Source organism: Humulus lupulus, chromosome 3 (genome assembly GCF_963169125.1).
Source record: "Humulus lupulus chromosome 3, drHumLupu1.1, whole genome shotgun sequence".
Lineage (NCBI taxonomy): Eukaryota > Viridiplantae > Streptophyta > Magnoliopsida > Rosales > Cannabaceae > Humulus > Humulus lupulus.
The window spans coordinates 277,160,427-277,186,839 of record NC_084795.1 but is presented as its reverse complement, the minus strand read 5'-3'; the positions used below and the strand labels follow the sequence as shown (position 1 = coordinate 277,186,839).

The following is a 26,413-nucleotide window of genomic DNA, read 5'->3' as shown; positions in this document are numbered from 1 at the left end:
ACATACCAAACAATTAGTAAGAAAATTTATTTTCATTTCTTTCATTCTAACTTTCTATCCCTCACATATTTTCTTTCTTTCCTACTAAACATAGGGTTAGAGTTAGGCCGAGGCAAATGGATACATTTGAGAAAATTAAAAGAAAGAAAAAAGGTTGAATGGTTGATTAGCATAGACAATAACGTACACCATATGTCACGTGCTGGAATAAATCTGTGGCTTTTTAAGTTGGCCAACTTTTATTTTTCTTCCACTTTCTTCTGCTTCAAATAATTAATATTTATTTGCAATTAACAAATTAGTTCTAAGTCACCAACGAAAATAACGATTTACAAATGAAGTTACTAATTTGATTGCTATCAAATCCAGCAAGTTAAAGAAATAGTGTCAATAATAGTTATTAATTAGTTACCAAGAGTTACCAATGATTATGATGAATTATGAATGGTTCCCAACTTAACTTCAAATCACAAATACTTTTGGGAAGTTATTGACAATGTTGTCAATAATATTGAAGAGTTACTGAAAAGTTTATCCGAAGTTATCAATTTTGTTACTCTTAGTTACTAATAATTTTCAAAACTACCAATTAGAGACAGTTAACTATTTGTTGATTCACTTAATAATTGTGTTTTGAAAACAACCAATTCTGTCAAAACACTTTCAATAATACCACAAAACAATTTCAGTCCCTTAAATTTCGAATTTGGATATTCTATGAACAAAAACAAATTTATAGGCTACTTTCGTATAAAACAACATAGTAAATATGACTAAAAAGTAAAGAATAATTCTAGTGATTAGCTTGTGAGGGTTGTTTTTCAAAAGACAAATCACAAAACAACCAAACAACTTTTCTTGTAGTCTTAACCTAGCTACGATCCTCCCAAAGCTCAATCACACTTGCTACATTGTTATTGTAAATGAGAATAATAAATCAATATATAAATATATATATGTATATTTATATAGTTTGAACCTTGTCCATTATTCTAAGCCATTGATTTGAAAAAGATCAACGGTTGTGCTAACTGTTGAACAAGCCACGACAGAAGAGAACAGAAGTGTCCTCTTGTAATATATTTTATATATACATTCTCTAAGTAACAGCTAATTATAATATCATTAAGGAGCCTTCAACTTAATTCAAATTTTTTATTTTTTATTTTAGAATCAACACCTTAAAATTTATACATAATCTCATTAAAAATTTAACAAAATTCTTTGTTTCTAGGCTTATTTGTATAGCATTTCTTTAAATTTTATATGTTTTTGGCAAATTAGTCCATCAAACTTTTCTTTAACAAATTAGTCCTTAAACTTTTTATCTGTCGGCAAATGTAACCTTACACTGACCAAAAATTCTATTCTTACACCAAAAGTTTAGGGACCAATTTATAAAAAAGATGTTTGGGGATAGCATGTAATTAGGGACCATTTTTGGTAAAAATATTTGTGAATATAAACAAAATCACTTTAATTTATTTGATTAAATTTATTTTTATAATTAAAATATAAGGAACGAGTACAACGCATTCCTTTTTTTTGCAACACTGATGCATCATTTTTCTATATCGGCACATGGATAGATATAATCCTAATTTTTTTTATATGACGATATACATTGTAGGTATTTAGAATATCTTACAAATTTTCAAGAAATTATGAATAGTTTACGAAGCCAAAAACAGAGTTCAAACTGTCAAATTTTACACGCGTACAAAAAATACAGGCACGTGTGCAACAGACAGTTTAGACCATGTTTCGGTACCATAATTTATTCATAATTTCTTGAAAATTTGTAGGATGTTCTAGATAGCTATAATGTACACCGTCATATAATATATATTTTTGGATTATAACTATTCAGGTGCCGAAATAGAAAAAGGATGCACCGGTGTTGCAAAAAAATGGGATGCGTTGTAGTCGCTCCCTTAAAATATATTTATAAAAATAAAATATAATAGTAATTAAATAATATAGTACTAAATCTATATTTGTTATGTTATGATGTTGTACCTTTCGAACTAAAAATTCAATATGATTTATTCTGTAAATCTTCTAGAATTGATTCTACATTAGCTTATGATATGAAATTGACAAATTCAAATCAAATCTAAAATCTTACATAATGCTCATATCATAATAAAACTAAAAAATATATTTATATTTAGTATCTTATTGTTTAATTAATACTATTTTTCTAATAATTTTTTTTATATATTTTAAATCTAAAAATAATTTTAAATAAATACATTGGATCTATTTTATCATAATAAAAAATATTTTCATCAAAATTAGGAAAAATACAATTTTAAATTGATTTATGCATTATATACAAGGTATTATTACAATGTTTTGTTTGTTTTATAAATATATTTTAAAACTAAAAAAATTGAAATAAATAGATTCGAATGATTTTAATTATAATCGAAAATATTTTTATTAAAAAGGTTTATATTTTTTTGGACCTGTTTTTTTTCCCATAACTTATTTGGACCATGTGTTTTGACAAATTCATTTTTAGACCCTGTGTTTTGTAAAATGATTCAAATAGACTCCTAAACCCAATTTTGATGAAAGATAAATTGAATATAACATTACAGTTGTTAGGCAAAATGATTTTGTTTTATGTTAAATTGTTAGTTTGGTGAATTATTTGTAATTTTAGCTCAGAAAACTTTGACCAAAATCGAGTTTAGGATTCTATTTGAACTATTTTACAAAACACATGGTCTAAGAAGTCATTTGTCAAAACATAGAGTCCAAACAAGTAATTGGACAAAACACAAGATCAAAAAAAGTATAAACCCTTATTAAAATTGGTCCCTAATTATATATTTTGGCAAAATGGTCCCATTTTTTTTAAATTAATCCCTTAACTTTGTATGGACGAATGAAATTCTTTACCATTTAAAGGTATAGGATCGGCTACCAACAGAATAAAAAGTTTAGGGACCAATCTAAAAAAAATGGCGACCAACTTGCCAAAGCATGTAAAATTTAGGGATGATTGTATAAATAAAATCTTGTTGTTATGTTATGTACAATTTTGATATTTTTCTCATATATTTAGGCCAAATTTTTTCATATCTTATTGTATGTAAAAACAATAAAAAAAAAACTAAAAAAAATAGTGCAAAAAGACTTAATTACTATTTATAAAATTCAAAGAAATTATTGATGTTTTTTTTATCCATGAAGGATTATATTGCTAATTAAGGAGTCAAGACTATTTATGCTAAAACCCGAAAGAACATAACAGCTAAGTACTTTCTTTGTTCTAGTTCATTTCGTCATCTTTGTGTTTCGGTTTCTTATAGCCTTAAAATCAAAACAAAAAATAAAACCATTCTCCATTTTATGTTAGAACAACCATTAACCAACTCTCTCTCTCTTTCTCGCTCTAAATCTCTCTCTTCGTTTCAGAATGCAAAGGAGGTTGCGGCAAGTATGCACGGTTGTGAAAGAACACAGCGTCGTCAACTACGCCAAGATGGCCACCATGGGAGGCTTCTGCAACGTCGACCATCTCATCGTAAAAGCCACAGATCCAAACGACATGCCGTTGCATGAAAAATACGTCCACGAGCTCCTCAAAGTCTTCTCCATCTCCGGCCAGTCCTCCATCCGAGCCTTTTCGCTCAGCTTCACCCGTCGTTTTGGCCGTACGCGTTGCTGGAGAGTGGCTCTCAAGTGCCTTGTCCTGCTCCACCGTCTCCTCCGCTCGGTTCCTCACGACAGCCCTTTTCGCTCCGAACTCCTTTGGATCCGAACCAACGGTCTGATCTCCCTCTACCCATGTCGTTTCACCGACGACTCCTCGCTTTCGTCTCGAGATTACACTCTCTTCGTTAGATCATATGCCCATCTTCTAGACGAGGCTCTGAACTGCTCCGACTTTGAATGGGAAGAAAAGCATAGAACTTTACAGGGAGAAGAAGAACATGAAGAAGAATATGATGAAGAAGGAGCTGAAGAGAAAGAGAAGAGCATAGCTGAGAAAATGAAAGAAATGGGTGGAAAGCTTGAGATTTTGCCTCAGCTCCAGAGCTTGATCGACCGAGTCATGGACTGTCGTCCGACTGGTCCGGCGGTGAGGAGCTTCGTAGTGAAGTCGGCGATGAAGCATATACTCAGAGACAGTTTCGCTTGCTACGACACGTTTCGGAAGGAAATCGTTGTCGTTTTGGACAACCTCTTCCAAATGCCTTACGCAAGTGGTACGGCAGCGTTTGCAATCTACAAGAAAGCTTCGGCACAGTCCGAGGAGCTGTGTGAATTCTACGAGAAGTGTAAGGCCATGGGGCTATGTGGAAACTACGAGTACCCTTTGATTGAACGCATACCATTTTCGCAGATTCAAGCTCTAGAGAGCTTCCTCAACGGAATGTGGCAGTTCACGGATGATTCTTCGTCGTACGGACCGTCGTCGTCGGATGAGACTCGGTCGAGTTCGAACGATGGTGATGTGGATGGAAAAGCCAGTGCTGGAAAAGAAGATGAATTGGAGAACAAAAGTGTTGAGGAAGTGGAACCGTTGATTAAGTTTGAAGAAAAATTATTACTATGTGGTAAGGAAGAGGAACCGTTGATTAAGTTTGAAGAAAAATTACTATTATGTGGCAAGGAAGAGGAACCGTTGATTAAGTTCGATGATGAAAGTGATCAACATGTGTGCTGGGAAAGGTTATTAGAGGAATCGGTTGATATGTTTCCTGCCCAACACAATCTTCTATTGGATACTAATAGCAATGGTTATGGCCATGGATATGGATATGGGAGTTATATGGTCAATGGTTATGGGAATAATTATATGGTGAATGGGTATGGAGATCATAGAGCTTCAAATAGTATTCAAGTGTATAATCCCAGAGCAGCTAATCCTTTTGATCAACATCTGATCATGCAAGATCACCGTTGGGGTTTCAACTTTTCTTGTTACTCACAGAGTCCTTACAATAACTTTTCTTCAAGTTCAAAGTAAGCAATAAACAAGTATATGGAAATGATGTGATGAAAGGAAATAAGGAGTGAGAGTTTGTCCTTTTGGGGCTTCGTTCTTGTTTAGGGAACATAGAAAATCACTTTGAGTAATGTTGTAGAGATTTTTTATTTGTTTTGTTGTTCAATATTTTACATGATTCTTCTTTTACTTTCATCTTCTGGAATGGTTTCAGCTTTCTCTTGTTTCACCACGAGGGTTTGGCACATATGAGAAACTTGCATTACAAACATTTTTGGACCGAGTTATATGTAACCAAACAACTGACACAGAATATATACATAGATTTGGATATGGGGATTATAGGAAAAGAACCACATTCTACAACTACAATTCATTCAACGATATGATGGGTTTTTTCCCAAATCTTTGTAAGCTGTTAAAAAAGCTGTTGCAAATTACAAAACAAGAGCTAAGACAGATTATGCTAACGACAGTAGTTAGCAATCTCCAAATGAAGAATTTTGCTCGGGACATTCTCATCCCATGTACAACGCCGCTGGCCATAGAACATGGTGAATAGATGGCAGTAAATAAAATTATGATAATTTGGTGCAAGAAATTACAGTACTGTACATGGGTTTTAACCACTAACTATATAGCCAATAAATGGACTTCTTCAAGGATGAAAGACACCCAAAATTTCTTACAAGAAAAAAAAAAACCGATCTATTACAACACATGAGATTGAGGATGTGAACCACTAATCAAGCACAAAAAGATGAATAAATTACACCAGTGGTGAGCTAAAAATGCAGCACTGGTCAAGCTTTTACGAAACCTACTTCCGATGCCTTCGCTTTTGCTCAGCTCTTTGCCTCTTCTCATCATCCCATTCGCGCTCATACATCCTGTAAGAGAATGTTAAGGGCGACAGCAATCTAAAATACTGATAAACAAAACAGACGCTACAATATGTTGTAAATCTTTCAGCTAGGGTAAGGCTCAAATTAGAGTCCTCACTAATATGAAAACAAACTTAATAAATATGAACAAGTCTAGTAGCACATCCAGATGATGATAGACGTGGTGGTGTTCAATTATGTTATGCCAAAACATGAGCAGTATGTAATGAGAAAAACTTTTTTAAGGATACGGGTCAATGTCACGACGAGTCATCTTGCTGGCCATTTCTTTACCGTGAACTCTCAAACTGGGCTCCTCCAAGTAACCAGCACGCTGGATCACAGCCCCCTTCCGATCTCCCCTATCTCTCCCATCAAATGATTGTGATATATTGATGTTAGAAGGAGGTGGTGGACCAACCGGTAAATACTCACCAGCTTCTCCTGATGTCAGATGGTCCCTTTTGAGTTTCCGCCTTTTAGAAGCTGCACTTGCATCTATGTCCTCCTTCAAAAGGTTTGCCTTTTCTCTCTCTCTTTCCCTCTCTCTATCCCTCTCCTCCACCTACACAGACAGCCAACAATTTTAAACAATAGTTTCCAGTAAACTATTAAATAGAAGTTAAAAAGAATTTCATCCGAGCCTGAAATTTATAGTGCACTTGCTATAGATGTTTGATATCTGACATTTAGGTGCCCACTGCTTGATTGTGCCATATCTAATAATTGTGTGATACAATTCAATCTCCTATTGAAGAGTTTATTCTAATGAATTAAAGTGCTTATTTTAAAGCAATGCATTTATCTGAAATGTAACTAACAAAAGCCGTGCACAATAAGAATAAAAAGGCTGCCACATACCTTCATAGACAACCCTTCTCGATCTTCCCTCTTTCTATCTCTAAAATCATCCTCCCTTCTCCGCTTTGCATCATCTTGCGAAAGCAAGGATTCCTCAGATCGTCTCCGTTCCTTCTCTTCATGTCTAGGAGAAAGTCTTTGCGAGTGTCTTGTAGTTCCAAACTTTCTATCAACATCTTCATCCCTTCTACCAGCATTAACAGATTGGGGAATCATGTGAGGAGGTAAGGGTGGTGGTGGAGGCAAGCTTTGCCCATGAAACCTGTCATCAGCATGAGACTTGTCTACAGATGTATCATTGTAGCGTGCTTTACTCCTATCCTCCTTAGCTTTCTCAGAAAGTCTATCAAAATTTCTCTCACTGTTCCTCTCCTGAGCCCTCTCAACAGAACGCTCCCTACTATATCTTTCCATTGACCTGTCTCTTGGTTTCTCAGCTAAATCATCTCCACGGGACTTATCTGATCGCTCTGATCTTTCCTTGTAATCCTTGTCATGTCTTTCACTGGCCTTATCTTTTGACCGATCTAAAAGTTTATCAGTGGCTCTATGAGCACTTTGTTCATCAGTTCCAAACTTATCGAGATCCCCAAATCGAGCATCGACAGACCTCTCTCGGTCAGAGTGTCTAACATCACCTTCAAAATCCCTCACTTCAGTCTCCCCCTTCCGCCTTTTATTTAGCCTGTCAGCCTCTTCAGCAGGACTAGATCTCTTTTGCAGCTTATCATTAGATTTAGAAGCAGTAGAAGAATCATGTCTAGGAGAATGCGCAGGTCGTGACGAGGAGTGCCGTGGGGCATCCAAAGCTTCAACACCATCGTCCTTTAATGCAGAAATCCTAGAATCAGAAGCCTTAGCAGCTGCATTTTCTAGCTTTAAGTCACTACTGTGAATATCTGATGCTCTCGTGGATGGAACCGAGGCTTTAGTTGAAGCAGAAACTGTATTTCCATTGACCGAGACAGCAGAAGAAACATTTGTAACCCCACCCAGCCTTCCATCTGATGTATGAGATGTGATATCTCTGTCACTAGTTGAAGAGCCTGAAGCTCTCCCAACAGATTTTCCAGATCTACCATCTTCTTTTGCAAGATCTTGTTTCGGTGGCTTCACTAGTGATCCCGCTTGCACAGCTCGCTTTGTTTGAGTTCTCAACTATCAGAAGTATGAAGAAAAATTTCACATGAGAAACAAAAAATAAACAAGATTTTTTTTTCTTTCTTCAAAATAGCAGTTTCTCAAGATTTCAAGACACTAGGCATACTGAAAGTGCTAAGTAATAAGAGTCCTCCAATTACCGAAAGAAACACATTCTTTTCTTCAACGTATAATATAAGACAACTAAAAAGCTGATATCAAACTGAGATGTTAATTATTATGAAAACTGATGAAAAAGATGTTCTAATAAGAGAATGATTCTAATTCAAACGTGCTAAATAAAACCCTATATTTCTTTGATTTCCAGCTCATTTAAAGTTTAATACTTTTGTGAACAATTCAGGTAAAGCACATGAGTGGTAAATACCTAGTTTGCTAGGGAAAAGGAATAATAACCTCATATGTTAAGGAAAGGGAAATACAAGTTGATAAACACTGGATATCACAGTGACATTTTTCAAACACTAACATAAAACAAAATGCATTGATACCAGTAAGAGGACTTATGGTTCCTAAATGCCAGATTATAAAACAAGGTGCAAGTAATACCAGTATGAAAAACTAAAATGCTACCTCAGGTTCCACACTGTTCTTTGGGGTGACTTTTGCTATAATTTCTTCTCTGTTCATGGAGTCATCGACTAGTTTATGATTTTCAAGTGATCTAGATGCCCCAGATGACAAGCCAGCCAGAGGCATTGATGACTGAGCATCTGTCCCGTTCAATAAAGAGCTACCTTTGAGCTTCACACTTCCTGGATCAGATTTTATATTGGAAGCAATTTCTGCTCTTTCTGTTCTCCCATCAGCAGGTCTTGCTTTCAGCATCTGATCTCTGACTGAATTAGAAATATCAGAAACATTTGTTTTTACTCCAACATATTCATTTTGAGAAACATTAATAGCAGAACCACTTTTTATGGCTACAAAATTACCAACTGAAGACTTTGCAGCAAGAGATGGTGCAGGCTTTAACTCAAGGTATCCCATGCCAAATTCTTCATCTGTAACCCATGAAGGCTGCAAAGTAAAAGAAAACTTAGTGCCGGTGTCACTAACCTTTACTTCTTAAGCAATCAAGAATGCAGTAATAATAATAAAGTAAATGCAACAAACCTTTCTAGCAGCTAAAGCAGCAGCAACACCTGTTGCCAACACCTTGAGATCTTCTCTTTCATCACTTTTGATCTTACTTACCTGCATCCAATATAGCACAAAAATATTATATAAAGTAATGGCAAGACAATTAGAACCACCTCACACCCACCCAAAAAAAAAAAACACTACTAACCCGTTTTTCAAGGTTAATTCCACTCTTTCGAGTGACTGGGAAAACACTTGAAATCTTTGTCAACAGTATGAGAGAATTTCGAATTTCCATATACTCCGAAGATTCTAAGCACTGAATCAACAAGCGTGTGATTCTTTGACTCCACTTCCAGTGTACCTAATGTCAATACATTCCAATATGCATTAAAATAATGGATTTCACTTCATTGCAAGCACAAAACACAACAAACAATAAAAAAAAAATAATGAATAATATATTCACATTACAAAGAATTGCAGCATAAAATAAGTAAAACAACAAAGTTCATATCAAAATTAAATCAAAAGGAAAACTTGTGCAAAAATTTAGACATTAGAAAAAGAATACAAACATATCGGGAACACAATCAACTATCAGATTTTGGCAGAACTTAAACAAAAAATCATGGAACAGAGTTCTCTAAGATAAGTGAATGAATGCTAGCACCAAAGAACATCAATGTGCCCAGCCAAATGCTTAAATTAACAAAATCCAAAATTTTGTTAAACTACAATGGCGTAGCGGATTAAAAAAAATGCTTCTAATAGATATTATTTTCCCATCCAAAGTAGAGTCATATTATGCTCCTCAGCTTGAAAGAAATTTTATTTATCTATTTCTGAAATCAAAGTGGCTTAATGCAACATTTCACCCACCTAGAAAGCTATGGTTGACAATCAAAAATCCAAACAATGTCAATTGCTAGATTTAAATAGATAAATAAGTGGGAATTCCTTGAGAAGTTTGATGTGTAGAACGCATAAATTTTTAAAAAAATAATATCTTAGAAGAATAGGTTCAATAAAAGTCCTTGTAGTTTTGCTTTTGACCTCAAGTGACGGCAATATTCAAAACAAATACACAGGAGACAATTTAAATTATACCAATCTCTTCACTCCTACAAAGGAAACAATTTTACATAGACAAAGGAACATGTATTTGTAAGCATTCAAGACAGGTTGACAAGATAAACATCCTACAGCCCTAAAGCAAAAGTAAAACTACTAAGTTGAGAAAACCAATCAAATAGGCATGGACTCAGGAAAATTCAAATAACTAGAATGTCCAAATACTCCACCTTGATGAACTGGCCATAATTCACTCGCTGGCTATTTGGATATCTATAGTACACAGCAAAGCCTGGCATGTTTCCACATTCACGTTCATATATAGATTCATCACTCTGAAAGAGAAACATTATCTCAAGTTAAAATAAGAATGTTACTATCTCAAATGCCAACTTCTTTGTTTCATCAACAAAAGACTATATTAGCACACCTTCCAGTGGTAAGCAAGCTTCAATGTCTCATACAGGAACCTTCCAAGTCTTCCTGCTTCATATTCAGTGCAGCAGCATATCATGGGCTGTAAGGTCTTACAAATGAGAACATCAATGTGGTTGACTGTGTTAAAAAAAGGTGTCCCAAGGGAATGAAGAGTGTGTACAAATGCAGCACAATAGACAGCATCTGGCATACTAAAAGTACAGCGTGGAAAAATACAACGCTGAAGAAACTCCATGTTGATCTTAAGAGTATCAGGACATGAGCTCAACCAATTGTCCTTTTCACGAAATAGACGCCTACGGACAGAGGCAACATTTTCCTCGTGCTTGTGGAGCTCACTAGTCAGGCGATCTAGAGATTCTTGAATTCTTTCCTTGTCTTTCTTTCTTTTGGTAATTGCTGAACTTGAATTATCTGAAAACTCTTCCAGAGCTTTTAGAGCTGCATGCTGTTTGGAAATTTCAGATTCATACCGATTTCTAGGAACATAAAGATCATAAAGAGTGAGCCCCCAGAATGTAGTATAGAGATCAGGAGAAAGGCTATTCCAAGCTTTTGATGGCAACATGGTTTTAACAGTATTCAGAAGATCTGACCACCTGCATGCAATAGCATGTGTAATTAAAAAGAAAGCAAAACTCTGTATCACATGATATGCCAAGATATGGAAAATAAATAGTTGTTATATACTTGTATGTAAAGATGCAACCTACACAGAAAATAAATAAAATAAAATATTTCCTGTGTACAAAGTTATATAACTTGGCCAAACAGTAATCAAAGTTTTTATCGCGATAATTATAGACAAAAGAAGAATCAAATATACAAAATCTTCCAGTTTTGAATTATTGGAGAACAAAAAGTCAATGAATGAACAAAGGTCAGGATTATTACATCAAAGGCTTCCGAGAAGGGCCAAGATCCAAAACTGCATCACCAGAGTGCTCAGCATGTTCAGAATCTGAATTTGCAATTGCAACACTGGATGGGTCGCTGTCTAAAGGCCAGAAGATGTCAGAACTTCCCTGGATCTTGAACAGTCTCATTACAGGCCGATATATTAAGAATGCAACCTATGTAAACAAGCAACAAACATTTATTACAACTTTACAAGTGCTCAGATAGTAAAATTTAATTAAAAGAGATCTGAAAAACTTGAAGGCACAGTTAGTTTCTCTACAGCAAAGAAAAAAAAAGTTTTTACAACAGTCTTCTGAAATAAAGCCTATGATCTCTCCAGAAGATCAAGTACTTGAAGCAAGTTGAACAGAACAAATCATTAATCTATGCCCTTTAAGGTTTAAGAGAGAGAGAGACCTCGGGATCAAGGTGGTAGAGACGGACAAGATCATCAAGTGAGGGAATCAGCTGAGCATAAGCTGATGCTGGTGTCACAGAGCTAGAGAGGAATTCCACATACTGAAGAAGTGTTCCATGACATCTATCAAACTGTTCACTAACCATCTTAATGTAAGGTGCATCAGCATTTATTACAACCCTGCAGAAAATAATAAAATTATCACAGTAAAGATGACAATACAGATGTAGGAAAATTGAAAAGGAAAAATGAGAGAAGAAGAAGAAGAAGCAGAAAGAGAGAGGAGAATTAATTTAATTAAAAAAAAGTATAATACAATCTGTAATTAATTTAAAATCGTCTAAATGTTTATCATAGCTTACGCTTCTATTATTATTTGTTAGCTATGTCATTAAATTAAAAAAAGTTTGATAAAACTTTTGTTATATTAATAATTTAGGCACAAAACAAAATGGTGTAACATAGTTTAAATAGTTAGCTATGAAATTAAATTAAAACAAATGAGTTTGGCATAAATATTATTTGAGAGAAAAATAAGACAGGATTTGAGAACAAGTAACTTAAGTCCCTTAGAATGGGATGTAAATTGAAACAATAAACTTTATCAACTAAATTACCTGTGCCAAGAGCGGTGAATAAAAAACAAACGAAAAATGTGATACAGGTCTAACTACACAATACTACGAAAATAAATTATTTCAAGATATTACAAATCCAGCTGTTTACGGTTTCATCAAAATATGAGGGAAATATTTAGATAATATTCCAGCGCTACTTTAACCAATCATTTACAAATTAGGTAATAAAACTTACAAAGAGCGATGCTGAGCAATGAGCAACAAAAGGGGTATTGCCAGCTTTGGTTCATCCTTTGGAAGTAGTGAGTCCCGTAGCCTGTTAGTGGATTTGATCAACGCCTGATAAGATAGTTACTGGTTAATTTACAAATAATTTATTTACTACAAAAGCTAAAAGATCTATCAAAACTCTTTACAGCTATAAGCTACATGCCACACTGTTACAAGGGACCAACAAATCTAGGACCACTATCTTATTATAGTGCTGCAGAGTGTGTTTTCGAGACAAAAATATTTAAAAAAAAATTAAGAGTAATTGAATAGCACAAACAATCTAAAATGGTTTTTAACACTAAAAAATTGACCACAACTATGAGAAGAATTAAAAAACCTGATCCTACAAACACAAAAATAGGAAACAAATAAAATCCTTAATTAACTTGTACTAATAAAAAATTAAAACTGGTCTAGGTAATTGCTAAAATGGTTCAGGGTTGCACAATTCAAGTCTGATAAGGAGATCCAAGTTTAATCTATTACTGCCCTAGCAGTGGTGTCATTCCTCAATCCACGATTATGTCTAGCTTAGTAAAGAATAATGTTCTGGGCAACAATCTTTCTTTTCTCCCTAGTGAGTGGCCTAATCAGACGAGCTCAATAAGATTACAATATAATAAACAAAATAGACCTTGTTATTCCGTGTTGCACCAAAAGAGGTGGCCTGGTATCGGAGAGTCTCACTCCCTGCCATGGAATCCAGCTGCTCTTCAGTCAGGTTCTCAGTGTACTGGACATTTGCCATCTGCTGAATAAGCTCCTGATATAATAAAAACAAAAAACAATTAAGCATCTCTATGTTTCAGAAATCAAAAAAGCTTTAAAATATAACCCACCTGCAGAAGAACAAGCTCAATCCCTAGCCCCTTTTTCAGCTGATTCACAAGATACTGGAAAAGGCCCCTCAGTTCCATAGATGGGTACTTCTTACACCTAATGAAATTATGCGTTAGATGCTGAAGGCGTATGGCTTGAAGTACATAATTCGCAAATAAAATATACCTTTATAATAGTAATAATAGCAATAAAAGGAAACAAAAATGAAATCAGACAAAAAAGAAACAATTTTATCAAAGTGAGATTCACAAATACACATGAACCAATGCCACAATTATTACAGCAATCAATGGGAAATTTAAAAAAAAATTAATAGACATAACAAAACAATCACTGCAAAGTAACCAAATTTGTGCAGCAATGGAATGTAATAAAGAAACTGTCCAGGGACAAGTGTATTTCAAAGAGGCATCAAACAACAATGTTAACACACAAATATAGAAAGGGAATTGAAATGACAAAGTCATCCAACCCGCTGACACAGAAGGACAATGAAAGAAGTCTGCACATCCCATTGCACAACGGAGCAAGGTATACATTGATCTAGTCAACATATTGGCACATATTTTAAAAATTAAACCTCTTTCCACTTCATGCTTACCAAGTATCTCAAATTACTTAACGGGTCCAATGAAACCCACACAAGGACACGCAACTTTAGTTTCAAGAGTGGGATAAACGCATCTATAGATAAATATCCACAGTTTCAAAGCAAATAACAAAATTAATAGTTTCCCAGAATCATTATTATTAAAAAAATTGAAAAATACCAGCAAAAGCCATAATCTTAAACTTTTGAATAAATTTTACAATATTTGTACATGGTGAAGATCTTTTTCCTCCTAGTAAAATACAAAACATGACTAGCAGCAAAAAAAAAAAAAAAAACTGGAAACATAAATGTAACACTAAAAGTACAATCAAGTTCAATTGTCTAATAAAAAAAACCTCCCATAGCAAAGCCCCAGAAACCTTGACAACTTAGGGAGATGAAGCACGTAAAAGCAATGCAGCCACAAGCTTCTGATTGTGAGAATAAGTTTCACTTCAATAACCTTTTGTGCCTCCAACAATTGAGGTGGAGGGTATCCAACTACCCTGGACTGTACCTTCTATTATCAAACTGACTACATCAATACCCATGGACTGTACATGCATGAAGAACCATGATATCTTGAACAACCATTAAACTGAGCTTAAATGAAATATATCACATGAAGATAGAAAATCAAATGAGCGCTGAGATGATCCCTCATTTTTAAAAGAATGCATCTTTCTATGAAGACACCTCTTCTTTATGGGTCAATCTATGAATATATGATACATAAACGTAGACTGAACCATAAACATGCCCTGGAACTTGTCGAAGTTACATGTAGAGGAAGAGCTAAAGAAGAGCACTAATAGAAAAAGCACCAACTAGAATAAATCTTTTGACATTCTCTGTAAAACACAGGAAAAAATCCTTCGAACCTCAAACCTCACTTAATCCTAAGCTCCTCAGTGTCAACAATACAACGAATGACCTTCAATTCACAATCTACACGGAGCATCAAGTTGCAGAGATGCTCAATATGGCAAGTTAACTCTGGTGGAAAACCAAGTATTATGAGCCCTCCTTAAACTTTTAACAAAAACGCATGATACTTGATATTCAACAACTCCATATCTTGAGTAATTCACAAAATCCCCCTTATTTAAGCAATAGCCCACCAAAAAATTTATGCTTGCTTCTCCCAACACTATTCACTAAAGGCATCCAACTTTTATTCCTTGCAAATATTTGACAAATTTTTACCACTTCTCAAAAGCTAGAACCTCATTCACAACTGATATGAACCTTTTTGAGTTCTATAAAAAGATTCAAGGACCAATTTCTAATGTATTTCACTTCCAATTTCATCTAACAAGACCAGCTTCCATCTCGAGAATCTGAGTTAAAAGCGTGAAATAGTGTCTTTCTCACACCTCTAAATCTCTTTTAGGACTTGAAAAAGAAAGAAATGATCAATAGTAAATTCCAACACTGCATCCACGAAAAGCCCCAACAGATTCACACACACTCAAAACTTGAAAGTTGGGCATTGAATCTCTTCGGACCTCCTCCCAAAATTTCTACACATGGCAGCACCTGGCAAGCCAAGTTGCTAAGACAGATCTGACCTTGTAAACCAGGGACATATAAAGAAATCTTCAAATTCCAGAATATCCTGAGCTCTATCCTGCCCTTGGTGAGGCAAATCTGCAACCCGGAAACTTAAGTGAAGTATCCCAAGACATATCTAGAATCTATATAATGAGTTTAAGATAACAGTGAAAGACATACACCACAATAAGACAGAGAAGGCATCTACTTTTCAGCAATTAAAAGATAAAATGTTTGAGACTAGAATACTCTACCATGCAGGCAATGGAAAAACTAAAAATCTACCATAAGGAAGAAGTAAAACACATATAATAGCATAATATAGAACCAAGAAGGAAAAAATTTACAATAAACTTCAAGAACCTATGCCGTTATGGTAAAGTTGACTAAATGTAGAGAGAATTATCCAAAACATACAGGTGACCCCAAAATGAAGCCAAGGATTGAAGCCAGTCTGACAGATTAAGGCCATCATCTTTTAGCTTATCTCGCCCCCCTTGTGCCAAACGTTCAATCACAACATATTCCAAAATGTCGTACTCAAGCTGGAAGAAAAGCATGAAGATACGGTCAAATTTGACACTAAATAACATCCCATGTATATATGTTATAAAAAAAATTATACAAATCATATCAGCATAACCTACCAGCACAAATAGAACTTATTCAGGAAAGAAGCTCATAATAAGCTTACTTCATTAGATCAAGCAATCAAGATTTTAAAAAGCTTATTCGGGAACTGAGGTGTTTTACTTTACTCGACTCGGCATAAACCTCAACTTTGATAACCAAATAACTCATAAACTATAATTTACGGAATTATTAGCAATAAGTGATGCAACTACAAACTAAAGTCATTAAAAGCTCAAAACCATGCATCCTAACAAATAGCATTGGAGCAAAACTTGAAGTAGAAGGTGGTAATGTGGTATACAAAAAAGGAGGCCTCATACAATATACATAGCTGATATAGTGGTTGGAGGAATAAATAAGCTGTTTCACACTAGACACGGTTAATATAGTGGCTTGAAGAAGGTTTTATTTTAGAATTCATCCACAATATATTTTATTTTGGGCCTCATTTAACATTTTATTTAACTTAAAGGCCTACAACTTTTAAAAACATAAAAAAAAACCCGCTCTATTAGAAAATTACAAATGCAATTTTTTTTTATTAAAAAAAAAAAAGCCCAAAAGGCTCATAAGCTTTTAGAACCACTTTGCCTCACGCAAGCCTCAAAAGTGTACATCAAGGCTTAAGCCCCAAATATGTGAGACACGTGACAGGCTTAAGCCTCACTCTTTCAAGTATTTTGGATTTTTTATTACATTTAATTATGGTTCTGTTTTCAAGTGTTTTTAATCATTTTTTACCTTAAATATTTGGGGACCAAGAAACTGTAGCAATTGCTACAACTGTACCCCGGATCCCTCCAAACCTCAACCTTCTGGGAAGTTTTCAACCTTTAAATTAAACCAAAACTGCAGAACAATTCTAAAAAAACCTTCTGTCAAACACTATATTAATTGTATATAACATATCATTTCTTCTTCCAAACACTACATAAGTTGATAATAATATATAACAAGAACCTTTTCCTCACCGTGTATACCACATTACCACCTTCTTTCTTTTAAGTACTACGTTTCTACCCCTAAACTTCTAATGACTTTAGTTTGTAATTTTATGATTTATACTGACTTTGTTGTGCAATTATGTGTTTATTTATAAACTAAATTTATCACATCATAATTAAAAAAATTGATTGTTTACTCTATTTTATTTTTATGAGTTATTTCTTTATTAAAGTTGAGGCCTACACCTCATTATGCCTCTAGGCTTAGACCTTGCCAAGCAAAAAAGTAAGCGGATCCCAAATAAGCATTTTTAAGACGTTAGATCTACTCTCACAAATTTTAATTATGAAAACAACAAAAAGCTCAACAATAATCACAATAATTCAAAACGCACATAAAAATTTCTTCAAAATGATAGACAGTAAATACACACCTGGGTCAAATACTTAAATGCATCTACAACAGGAGCAATCATATCTCTGTATGCCTCAATCTGCAAAATATTGTAGCAATATAAATGCATTATGTCTATGCACAGTAAAAATCATAAACACCAGCCAGCAGCCAAAATACAATAATTGCAGTAGAGCAGCCACAAGAGGTAGCCCATGCGGTTGGATTGTTGGGATTGTGCGTGAGTGGTGCAAGGTTCAAGTTCCGTTAATGTATATTATTAAAAAACAATTGTAGTAAAACAAAATATTACCTGATGAACAATGGTCCGTAGTACAGTCATTGGATTTGCATGAGCTAACTTCGCAACCATCCGACCTAGCTGCTTTAAGTTCTCCTTGGCAAGCCGTTTCAAGATCCTTCTAGTGTCCAACTGTATAAAAAATAAAAAAATAAATATGCTTTCCATACAACAAATATTGCAAAATAAATCCAAATATCATGAGATACAACCAGTATCAATCATACCTTCGCTATTTGTCTGGCAGCTAGAAGCATAGGCATCCGCTCATCTTCCTTTTCCCATTCACCGTATAAGCGATAACGCACCTAAGCAGATAGGATTCATCTAGCAAGAGTGTCTACGATGCCAAATAAATTCTCAAATGAAAGAATCAAATACTGTTGATGTAAAGCCAACCTCATACGGAAGAAGATTCATAACTTCCCAGATCTCCTGGCCAACTGCGGGATTTGCAGGTATTAATTGTAAAGAAGGAAGTAAACATGTTCCTAAGGCTTCTTCTATCCTTAACCTTGCTTCCTTTAGATGCAAACGAGGATCTCGACTCACACCATTAACTGATTCTGAATTTGCAAGTGCCCCACCGCTACCTACAAGCTCAAGTGCAGACAAGTAGAATCCTCTCAACACCCGGCATACCTACATAAATAAAAGAATATAACATTAAAAAAAAATCCACCTGTTGTTTAAGAGGAAGAATGCTCAAAGACAATACAATCCAGAATATAAAATATCTATGTACACAAACCTTCTGCAACAGTAATGTATCACGGTAAAGATAAGGTCCAGCAGAAACAAGCATCTGGAAAAATTCTTTAGGGAGATCTATGAATGAACCACGCACTGATGAAGTTACTGTATCCATTGCATCAAGACTAGCTCCAGATGAAGATCCAATGTTTTGGAGATGTGCTTGGTGAACAGTTTTGTATACCGAAGAGATGGACCTTTCAATGAGCCTGAAAAAAACAAATATAATAAAATTATTGAAACCAAAGTTGGACTCAGCTCATGATAAGTCAGACATAGAGAAATGGAAAATCAAGCTGGTTACGGTAAATTAGTTTTTCCAGTTGAGCTCCAAAAAAGAAGAGAGAGAGAGAAAAGAAACAAGAAAAAGGAACATGCCTTTTATTTACCTAAACAAGCTGTTACAAATTTGTATATGCTCCACAGGATTCAAATGTGAGAGACGACCAAAGAGTATATTTGCATGATACCTGATAACAGAAGATTACAAACACATCTTAAAGATAGAAATAACAGATACAACTAGGAAGTAAAAGAAATAAAAGGACCCAACGTACTAATGTGTATTATGAAAAACAAGAACACGGATTGATTGCTATATATAAGGTCACTCCAGTATTTTTACTGATGTTGAGGTAAAATCAAGAGAAAAAAGACAGAGGGGGGAAATGATAAGTAACACACACTAAACAATGACACCTTAAAATTGTAAGAGTTATTTTTACCAAGAGCACAGCTCCAACTCACATGCATTAAATATTATCACACAAACTACAGTAGTAATCATGATCCAGTGCTAGTATGATAACACTAAATCAAAAGATGAGAGAAAGGCAGAAAGCCCATTCTTCAAGAACAAGTGTTTAAAAACTAAGCATGCACAGAAAGGAAGCCACCATAGATTAGTAATAAAACCACAAGGCAAATAACAATAACTCACCAATCATCCACAGAAAGGAAACCACTAAGCAAGCCCAATGTTTGATTATTTTCAAGCTCCTCAATCCGTTCAGCAACTGCCTCAGTTTCCATGGCTAAGGCTGTGAAAAGATCTATTGTTACATCTCCTTGTTTCTCATCATCCATTAGATCTTTTCCGGTAGCAGCGAGGTTTATTTTACCAATCTTTCTAGCCTGCAGGAGTTGACAAAAGGTCAAAGGTCAGTTTAAAAAGAAACATCCAATCATAAGGATGATTTTAATGGAAGGGATTGATGACTTTAGGCCATTTGTCAAATAAGTCATCAAATAACTAAACTCAACACAAGGAAAGAACAACAATAGAAAGTAAACTAAACTCAACACACACAGTTATATAATGTACATATGCATATATACCAAAAAAAAGGGGGGGAGGACACCAGTGCGCCTAGCTACAAGCACTAACAAAAGCATCAACAAATAAAACTTACTGTACACAGCGGTACAATTCCTACCTAGCCCCAAAAATTAGCATCCATTTAAAGACTTTACAACAAGATATAAATCATGAGATCATACTACATGACAAGAACTTTGAAACCCACTCTTGGTAAATACCTCATCAAGTCTCTTAGAAGAGAAAACATTATAATGCTCAAATGCCTCGTCATCCTGGGGAAGTAGATGTGCATATCTGCAACAAGAGAGTAATCCTTAATGACACAATTGCCAGCAAAATCTGGAGCTAGTCCAAACTCTCGTGACAGGAAACTACAGAAGTACTTTATCTGTACTAAAAACAAATGTATCAATAGGATCATCAAGGGGAGGAAAAATCATCATATTTCCCATAAAAAACTAAATATTTCGAGGTATCTAAATACCAACTCAACCATAATGATAACAGATGAAAAATAAATACAAAACATTCCCCGCTACACTGATATAAAAATGGAATGGGTAGATGCTGACAGTCTTTACAAGGCATAGTTTAGTATGGTTAATGAGAACAACAATCTCTACCAATTAAGAAAAGAAAATACAAAATAGACTGAAATGAACAAGACGTCCATCAAAACTTCCAAAGTTAAACTTGCAAAATAGCCTCCCAACATAAAGTTAAACCCTTACAACAAGGCAGGATAATCTGCCAATGACACTCTTGTAGCTGCGATTCTTATATTTTGCCCCATGTACATATGAACTGATTCAGATTCTTATAGACAATTTAAATTTATATAAATAAGTGAAAGCATATCAATCAATTAAAAATTTCAAAAATTTCGAAATCAAGCCTATATAATATAAATATATTGTCTTTCTAAAAAATAAGCCTATAAACTATCAGAGATACCAAATCTCTCAATTCATCTGCATCCTAAATCAAACAATCATAAAATGTAACTAGAAGAGAAAAGCATGTTTGTTTTGCAGCTAAAAGCAGAAAAAATAACTCACATGCTGTCCAGATCAATAAAATCTTCCTTCACCAGCAAGGCTGTAAGCTTATAGAGTCCAAATGGTACGGGACTGTTTACTTCCATACGCTGATAATATAGGAATTTAAAACCAAGAATTTGTGCGGCATGAGACTGAAACACACATTCAAGCATATGAGTAAACTTAAGAACTGATTCACTCAATGAATGTTAAACAGGTATTCATAATATATATATATATTAAAACAAAATTGTTTACCTTGGGAAATAATGGAATCAGATCCAAAAAGTCATTGTTATCAGGCTGAAGTTCAAAACATTCTAACACCTAAATCAAAAATAAAAAAATTATTAAAAAAGAGGCATTACAATGGATCATCAACCACTTTAGGAAACAGAAAAAAGCAATTTAAACCTTGAGAACTCAACAACTTACTATGTCAAAAACACGATTTGGATCCAGATCAAAATGACCAATTAATGACTGCAAGTACAATTGTAATCAGATACAAATACACAAAAAATGACAAATACACTAAATAAAGTCTAGCTAAAAGTAAAACCTTAATTATGCCAATAGTTGCTCCTGATATAAATACACAAAAAATGAGAAGTAAACTAAATAAAGTCTAGCTAAAAGTAAAACCTTAATTATGCCAATAGTTGCTCCTGACACACTGCATGATGACGATTCTGTGTTTCCACAGAGAAGGGTAACCTATATTTAGAGAATGAAAATCCAAGTCAATATAAGAAAAATCAAATTAACATAAAAATAAATTAACAGAAATAAAAAAAAAAAACACAACAGAATCTGAAGCTGTCTAACATCAGTGAACTGCTATGTTACACTGCACGAACTTCCAAACTAAGAACTTTCATCATAAGCTTACCAGCTTGGCATAGCCTTCACTCTCTTCTCGAAGAAGATTAAATTTAGTTTGCTGATAAAGAAGACGGGTGTTTACTCTAACCTGAAAGAAAGTAGTACAGATACATCAAAGGCATATCGCATATGAAATCAAAAGTTTGAGCAAATGAGATCATAAATTGAAATTAGTCTCATTTAGTAATTATTTGTATAATCTATTATTTTTGGAGAATCAAGCATGCTTTTATATACAAGTCCGACATTTGGTCGTTTAAATAAACTGACTCTTTAATTTTTTTATTCCATAAGATACATTTACGAGGACTAAAACCTCGCACCACTCACACACATACACAAACTGCTTCATTAAATTCCCCTATGCTGATCAAGGGTCCAATTAGATTCATGCAGGATAAATGAATTAAATGCATTGGAGAATGAGCACATCATGAAACAGTGTAAGACTGTTACCACAAGGTGCACACAATCTGCATTTACTCTACATGAAAATAAATAATAGATTTTCAAGTTTTCTCCTTGGTAGTTGGTACAAAATATAAATAAAATATGTGTGCATACATATATAAATGTAATAAATAAAAATAAACAATCTCATTAATAGTACTCTGTGTTGCTTGTTATGTAAGGTGGCCATAATGTTTAATTAATATTTGCTTACCTCTTTACTCTTCAGCTCTTGAGCCTTAATCTTAATCATTTCAGCCTCCCAAAGAAACTCTTCCTGCATTGGCAAAGCATTATATTTATTAGTAAAAAAAAAATCTCAAAAAGAGGTAGGAAGGCAACAATCAAAAAGCCATGACCAATGCCAAAATTTAAATGAGAATTAAAAGTCACCTCACAGCGCTCATGGAGAAGCCTCAATGGAACTAACCCAGAGTCAACCAGCCATTTTGCCTGAAAGGGAGAAGGACTAAATTATAAATAGAAGCAACACATAAACATAGCAAAAGGAAACAGCATAGAAGAAAATAAAATCCTGGGTCAAGTAAGAAAGCATTCCTAGATCAATAATCTCAAAAGTTGATTATAAATGTTCAAAAGAAAAAGATGTCACTAGAGAAAGATTACCATAAACTGAACATATAAACAAATAAATGGTGACTTGTTGAAGACTATCATCCATACTTTCAAGCATGATTAAAAGATTGATGGACTGTCCCACCACCACCACACAAAGGGAAAAGGATAATAAAAAGTACTAATAAATAACAGAGTACTTGTACATGGAACATTAGGAGTATTAATGAACTCAATACTGACCAGCTTTGTAAGACGAGCCCGATATTCTCCAGGCATTGTAAGCTGCAAAAGTACACATTCATACTTAAATCGACATGTGCAGGTAAAAAATAAGTCCGAGACAATTTCAAATAAAAGACACTACATACACAAGTCCAATATATTGGGGAAAATTTACACAAACAGGTATTTCCAATAACACAATACATTCTTACTTTTTGTAGTTACTTTTGTAATATGAACTTAACAATAACAGACAATAGCAAGTACGTTTTTACTTTTAAAGGACTAAAACATGATAATTTTGTCACTCCCAGCAATTTGCAAAAATAAAAATCAGGGGGCAATCAAAGTTCTTACTATTATCGGAGATCTCTGAAGCCATTTCTTCTAAGATAAAGGCCTTCTTTTAATATGTATATATTTCTAGTTTTTCACGGTGATCCTAGTTGCTTCCGTAAAAACCAAGAACACTTTTTTTTTCACTTCTGTAGAAAACAGCAAGAAACAGGGCAACACATTTCCATCCATCAAAGAGTGTACTACTTGTATTTGTATGCAACTTTCTAGAGGACTCGAACAACCATTAAAAGTGAGAGCATTCTGGTCATTCTAATTAAGACTCACTTAAAATATTCACACTTTTTATATGCCGTTACTGTGTTGTACTGTTATGCTAGGAAAAAAGGTTGTGACATGAAATGCTCAAATTTTCATGATTTTGCTAAGATCAAGCTATCTGTCTGTGCTCACTTTATCTTAGTTAAAATGAATTAACAATTAGCTGTATTAGTCTCCAATCCAGGATTTCTCTTCCCTCATAATTCAAACCACATAACTCCAAAATTCAAAATATATACTGTCCCAACTTACTTATACTCAATAACAGCATTTAATCGCGACATTCAAGTACAAATGAAATGGCAACCAACATCAGCAACAACATTAATAACAAAAAATAAAAAGCTCACATCTTGAGCCATTTGGGTCACTATATCTGCAAGACTGGAGCCAATCTCTTCGGCAGAAACCTTATCCGTGAACATAACAGAATCCAATGCCACTTTACACTTCTGAAGCGGCAACTCTCCACGAGCCTACCAATCAAAAGAAAAAGAAGAATCAAGAAAAAATTCGCAACTACAAAAGATTCGCAAATACAAATTCAATTATCCAAATACAACGAAAACATAAATAAAATAAAAACAATAATTGAAAGAGAAAAAAAAACAAACAAACCATGCTGGAGCAGAGTTCGTAGAGAAAACGGAGCATAGGAACGGGATCATGGAGCTTGAAACTAGGGTTTCCAGCCTTCCATTCACGGAGGCAGTCTTCTGTAACGTACAAACACTGTACAGGTGGGAGAGACATTGTTGAGAAAGAGAGAGAGAGTAACAGAGCTTAGAATCAAGCCCTAGGTTTGAGATGAACGAGAATGAGGGATGAGGTCGTTGTCGGAGGGGATTTCATGGATCAAGGAGAAGAGATTTCTGATAAATTTTAGGGTTTCAGATTTTTTCTTTTTCTTTTTCGAAGCTCCTGCTGGCTTTAGGGGTTTGGGGACGAGGATGGTATCTGCTTTGGATGGACTTCAATGGGCCCCATAAAAGTTTCAAGGCCTTTTAATTCGAGCTGGATTCTTTAAGGATCTTTACAATTATATCCTTTTAACATAAAATAAGGGATAAGTTGAAAATTAGCCTGTTTAATGAGTTCTTAACTAAAATTATTTTCTAAATATTTTTAGTTTAGTTCTACCCACTTTTATCATAGACAATTCCAAAAATACCCTTGACCACATGGTACTTTTCTAAAAACAGCATCCACTAATTATAGGGGTGTAATAGGTATATTGATTTAAATAGTGGGTATTATTAGGGCTGAGCATAAAATCTAAAAAACCAAAAAAACTGTGTACATCGACCTACCGAACACCGAAAAAACAAAAAACGTTTAAACCGAAAACCGAAAAAACCGCCGACGGTGCAAACCGCCACTGTTAGGTCGGTTTTGAAATTTTGGGTGAACCGACCAATAAAACCGAAACCGACCGAACATAATAAAATAATAATATAATATTATATAATTATTAATTATTAAAATTTTTAAAATTTGTAAATGTAATTATGTTCTATATATTTATGTTTTAAAAATGCACAAAAATGAATTCCAACAATCCAAAATTTTTAATTTTTTAACTAAAACTTTCAAAAAAAAAAACAATAATCAATTCGGTTTAACCGACCAAACCGCGGTCCAAAACGGTCGGTTTTTTTTTAAACTGGTTTGGTTCGGTTGGTTTTTGGATTGCACCAATCCGGACCGAAAACCGAATTCTGAATTTTTTGTTGTGAAAAAACCGCCCAAACCGACCGATGCTCACCCCTAGGTATTATACTAAAACTTAAAAATTATAGATAAAAAAGAAATGACTTATCTAAAAGTGGCTATTGAATCTAATTTCTACGTAAAATAATTACAAAAATCACCTACAAAATTTAATTTACAAAAATATTTTACCACATCATCAAAAAGTACTGAATTTCAAAAATAATGTACCTGAATTGTAAACATCCCAAAATCCCAAATTTCTCATTTTTTTAAGTTTTCAAAAATAACATTTTTGTTACTTATAATAGTAATAAGTTACTAAATGGTTACTTTTTCACAAAAAAAAATGTATTTTTAGAGCATATTATTTCATATATATTTTGGTTACCTTCAAACTTTATTTGTTAAAACATTTTTATCTTAAAATAATGATTAGTATTTTTTAAGTTGTATCATAGTATCTTATTATATAAGATATTTTTATGTTACCTTCAAACTTGTTTTATTAACTAGTGAGTTAAAATAAAGTATAACAAATTAATATACAACTTATATCATCAAAAGTTATTTTTAGTATATTATATAGTAACTTTTTTTAATGAAAAAATTTAATTCACTTTTGAGTCACTAATATAACCTACATGTAAATAATAGCGTTTATTTTATTAATCAAATAGAAAACAAGCTTAGAAGGTACTTTCGTATTATAATAAAAAATACACATTTTAGTTTTTTATTATGAATTTTTATTTAACCAAATGAAAAAGCAACTATATAGTTACTTTTTAAATACAACACATGAATTACTTATTACCATTATTGAAGAGACCTTTCTATTTTTTTTATAAACAAAGCATAAAAAGAATTTTTTTGTTAACCAAATATAAAATAAACTACAAGGTTACTTTTAATTCTAGTCATCTTCTCTGGTGACGGCA

The 26,413-nt window shown here is 33.9% G+C and overlaps 2 protein-coding genes across 3 annotated transcripts; one reads left to right on the top strand and one right to left on the bottom strand.

Moving 5' to 3' along the window:
* The first annotated feature begins 3,170 nt into the window (after nucleotides 1-3,170).
* Nucleotides 3,171-4,987, top strand: LOC133825749 (putative clathrin assembly protein At1g03050). Its single transcript, XM_062258653.1, has one exon. The coding sequence runs from the start codon at nucleotides 3,431-3,433 to the stop codon at nucleotides 4,985-4,987; it is 1,557 nt and encodes a 518-aa protein (XP_062114637.1). The 5' UTR covers nucleotides 3,171-3,430.
* A 526-nt stretch (nucleotides 4,988-5,513) lies between these two features.
* LOC133824427 (THO complex subunit 2) lies at nucleotides 5,514-24,700 on the bottom strand. 2 transcript variants are annotated; one of them, XM_062257306.1, is made up of 33 exons: nucleotides 24,381-24,700; nucleotides 24,113-24,238; nucleotides 23,163-23,204; nucleotides 22,737-22,796; nucleotides 22,558-22,620; nucleotides 21,901-21,981; nucleotides 21,654-21,725; nucleotides 21,444-21,491; nucleotides 21,267-21,335; nucleotides 21,027-21,160; nucleotides 20,187-20,262; nucleotides 19,588-19,781; nucleotides 19,037-19,117; nucleotides 18,646-18,856; nucleotides 18,294-18,536; nucleotides 18,122-18,202; nucleotides 17,907-18,026; nucleotides 17,634-17,693; nucleotides 16,040-16,167; nucleotides 13,476-13,572; nucleotides 13,271-13,399; nucleotides 12,599-12,702; nucleotides 11,785-11,965; nucleotides 11,362-11,540; nucleotides 10,460-11,066; nucleotides 10,260-10,364; nucleotides 9,164-9,319; nucleotides 8,989-9,069; nucleotides 8,808-8,892; nucleotides 8,446-8,711; nucleotides 6,712-7,869; nucleotides 6,102-6,415; nucleotides 5,514-5,856 (listed from the first exon to the last, which is right to left on the bottom strand). In XM_062257306.1, the coding sequence occupies exons 1-33, from the start codon at nucleotides 24,513-24,515 to the stop codon at nucleotides 5,787-5,789; spliced, it is 5,556 nt and encodes a 1,851-aa protein (XP_062113290.1). In that variant the 5' UTR covers nucleotides 24,516-24,700; the 3' UTR covers nucleotides 5,514-5,786. The 2 variants fall into 2 exon arrangements, with proteins under 2 accessions (XP_062113290.1, XP_062113289.1); XM_062257305.1 differs by having other exon boundaries at nucleotides 8,446-8,892.
* Between the last annotated feature and the right edge of the window lie 1,713 nt (nucleotides 24,701-26,413).

Excerpts from the sequence above, each read along its gene's own strand:
- LOC133825749 (XM_062258653.1), top strand. The coding sequence starts at position 3,431 with ATGCAAAGGAGGTTGCGGCAAGTATGCACGGTTGTGAAAGAACACAGC.
- LOC133824427 (XM_062257305.1), bottom strand. The coding sequence starts at position 24,515 with ATGTCTCTCCCACCTGTACAGTGTTTGTACGTTACAGAAGACTGCCTC. Across the intron at positions 18,857-19,036 it reads ATTTGTAACAGCTTGTTTAG|GCTCATTGAAAGGTCCATCT; the intron begins GTAAATAAAAGG and ends TGTTTTTTTCAG. Across the intron at positions 6,416-6,711 it reads GAGAAGGGTTGTCTATGAAG|GTGGAGGAGAGGGATAGAGA; the intron begins GTATGTGGCAGC and ends CTGTCTGTGTAG.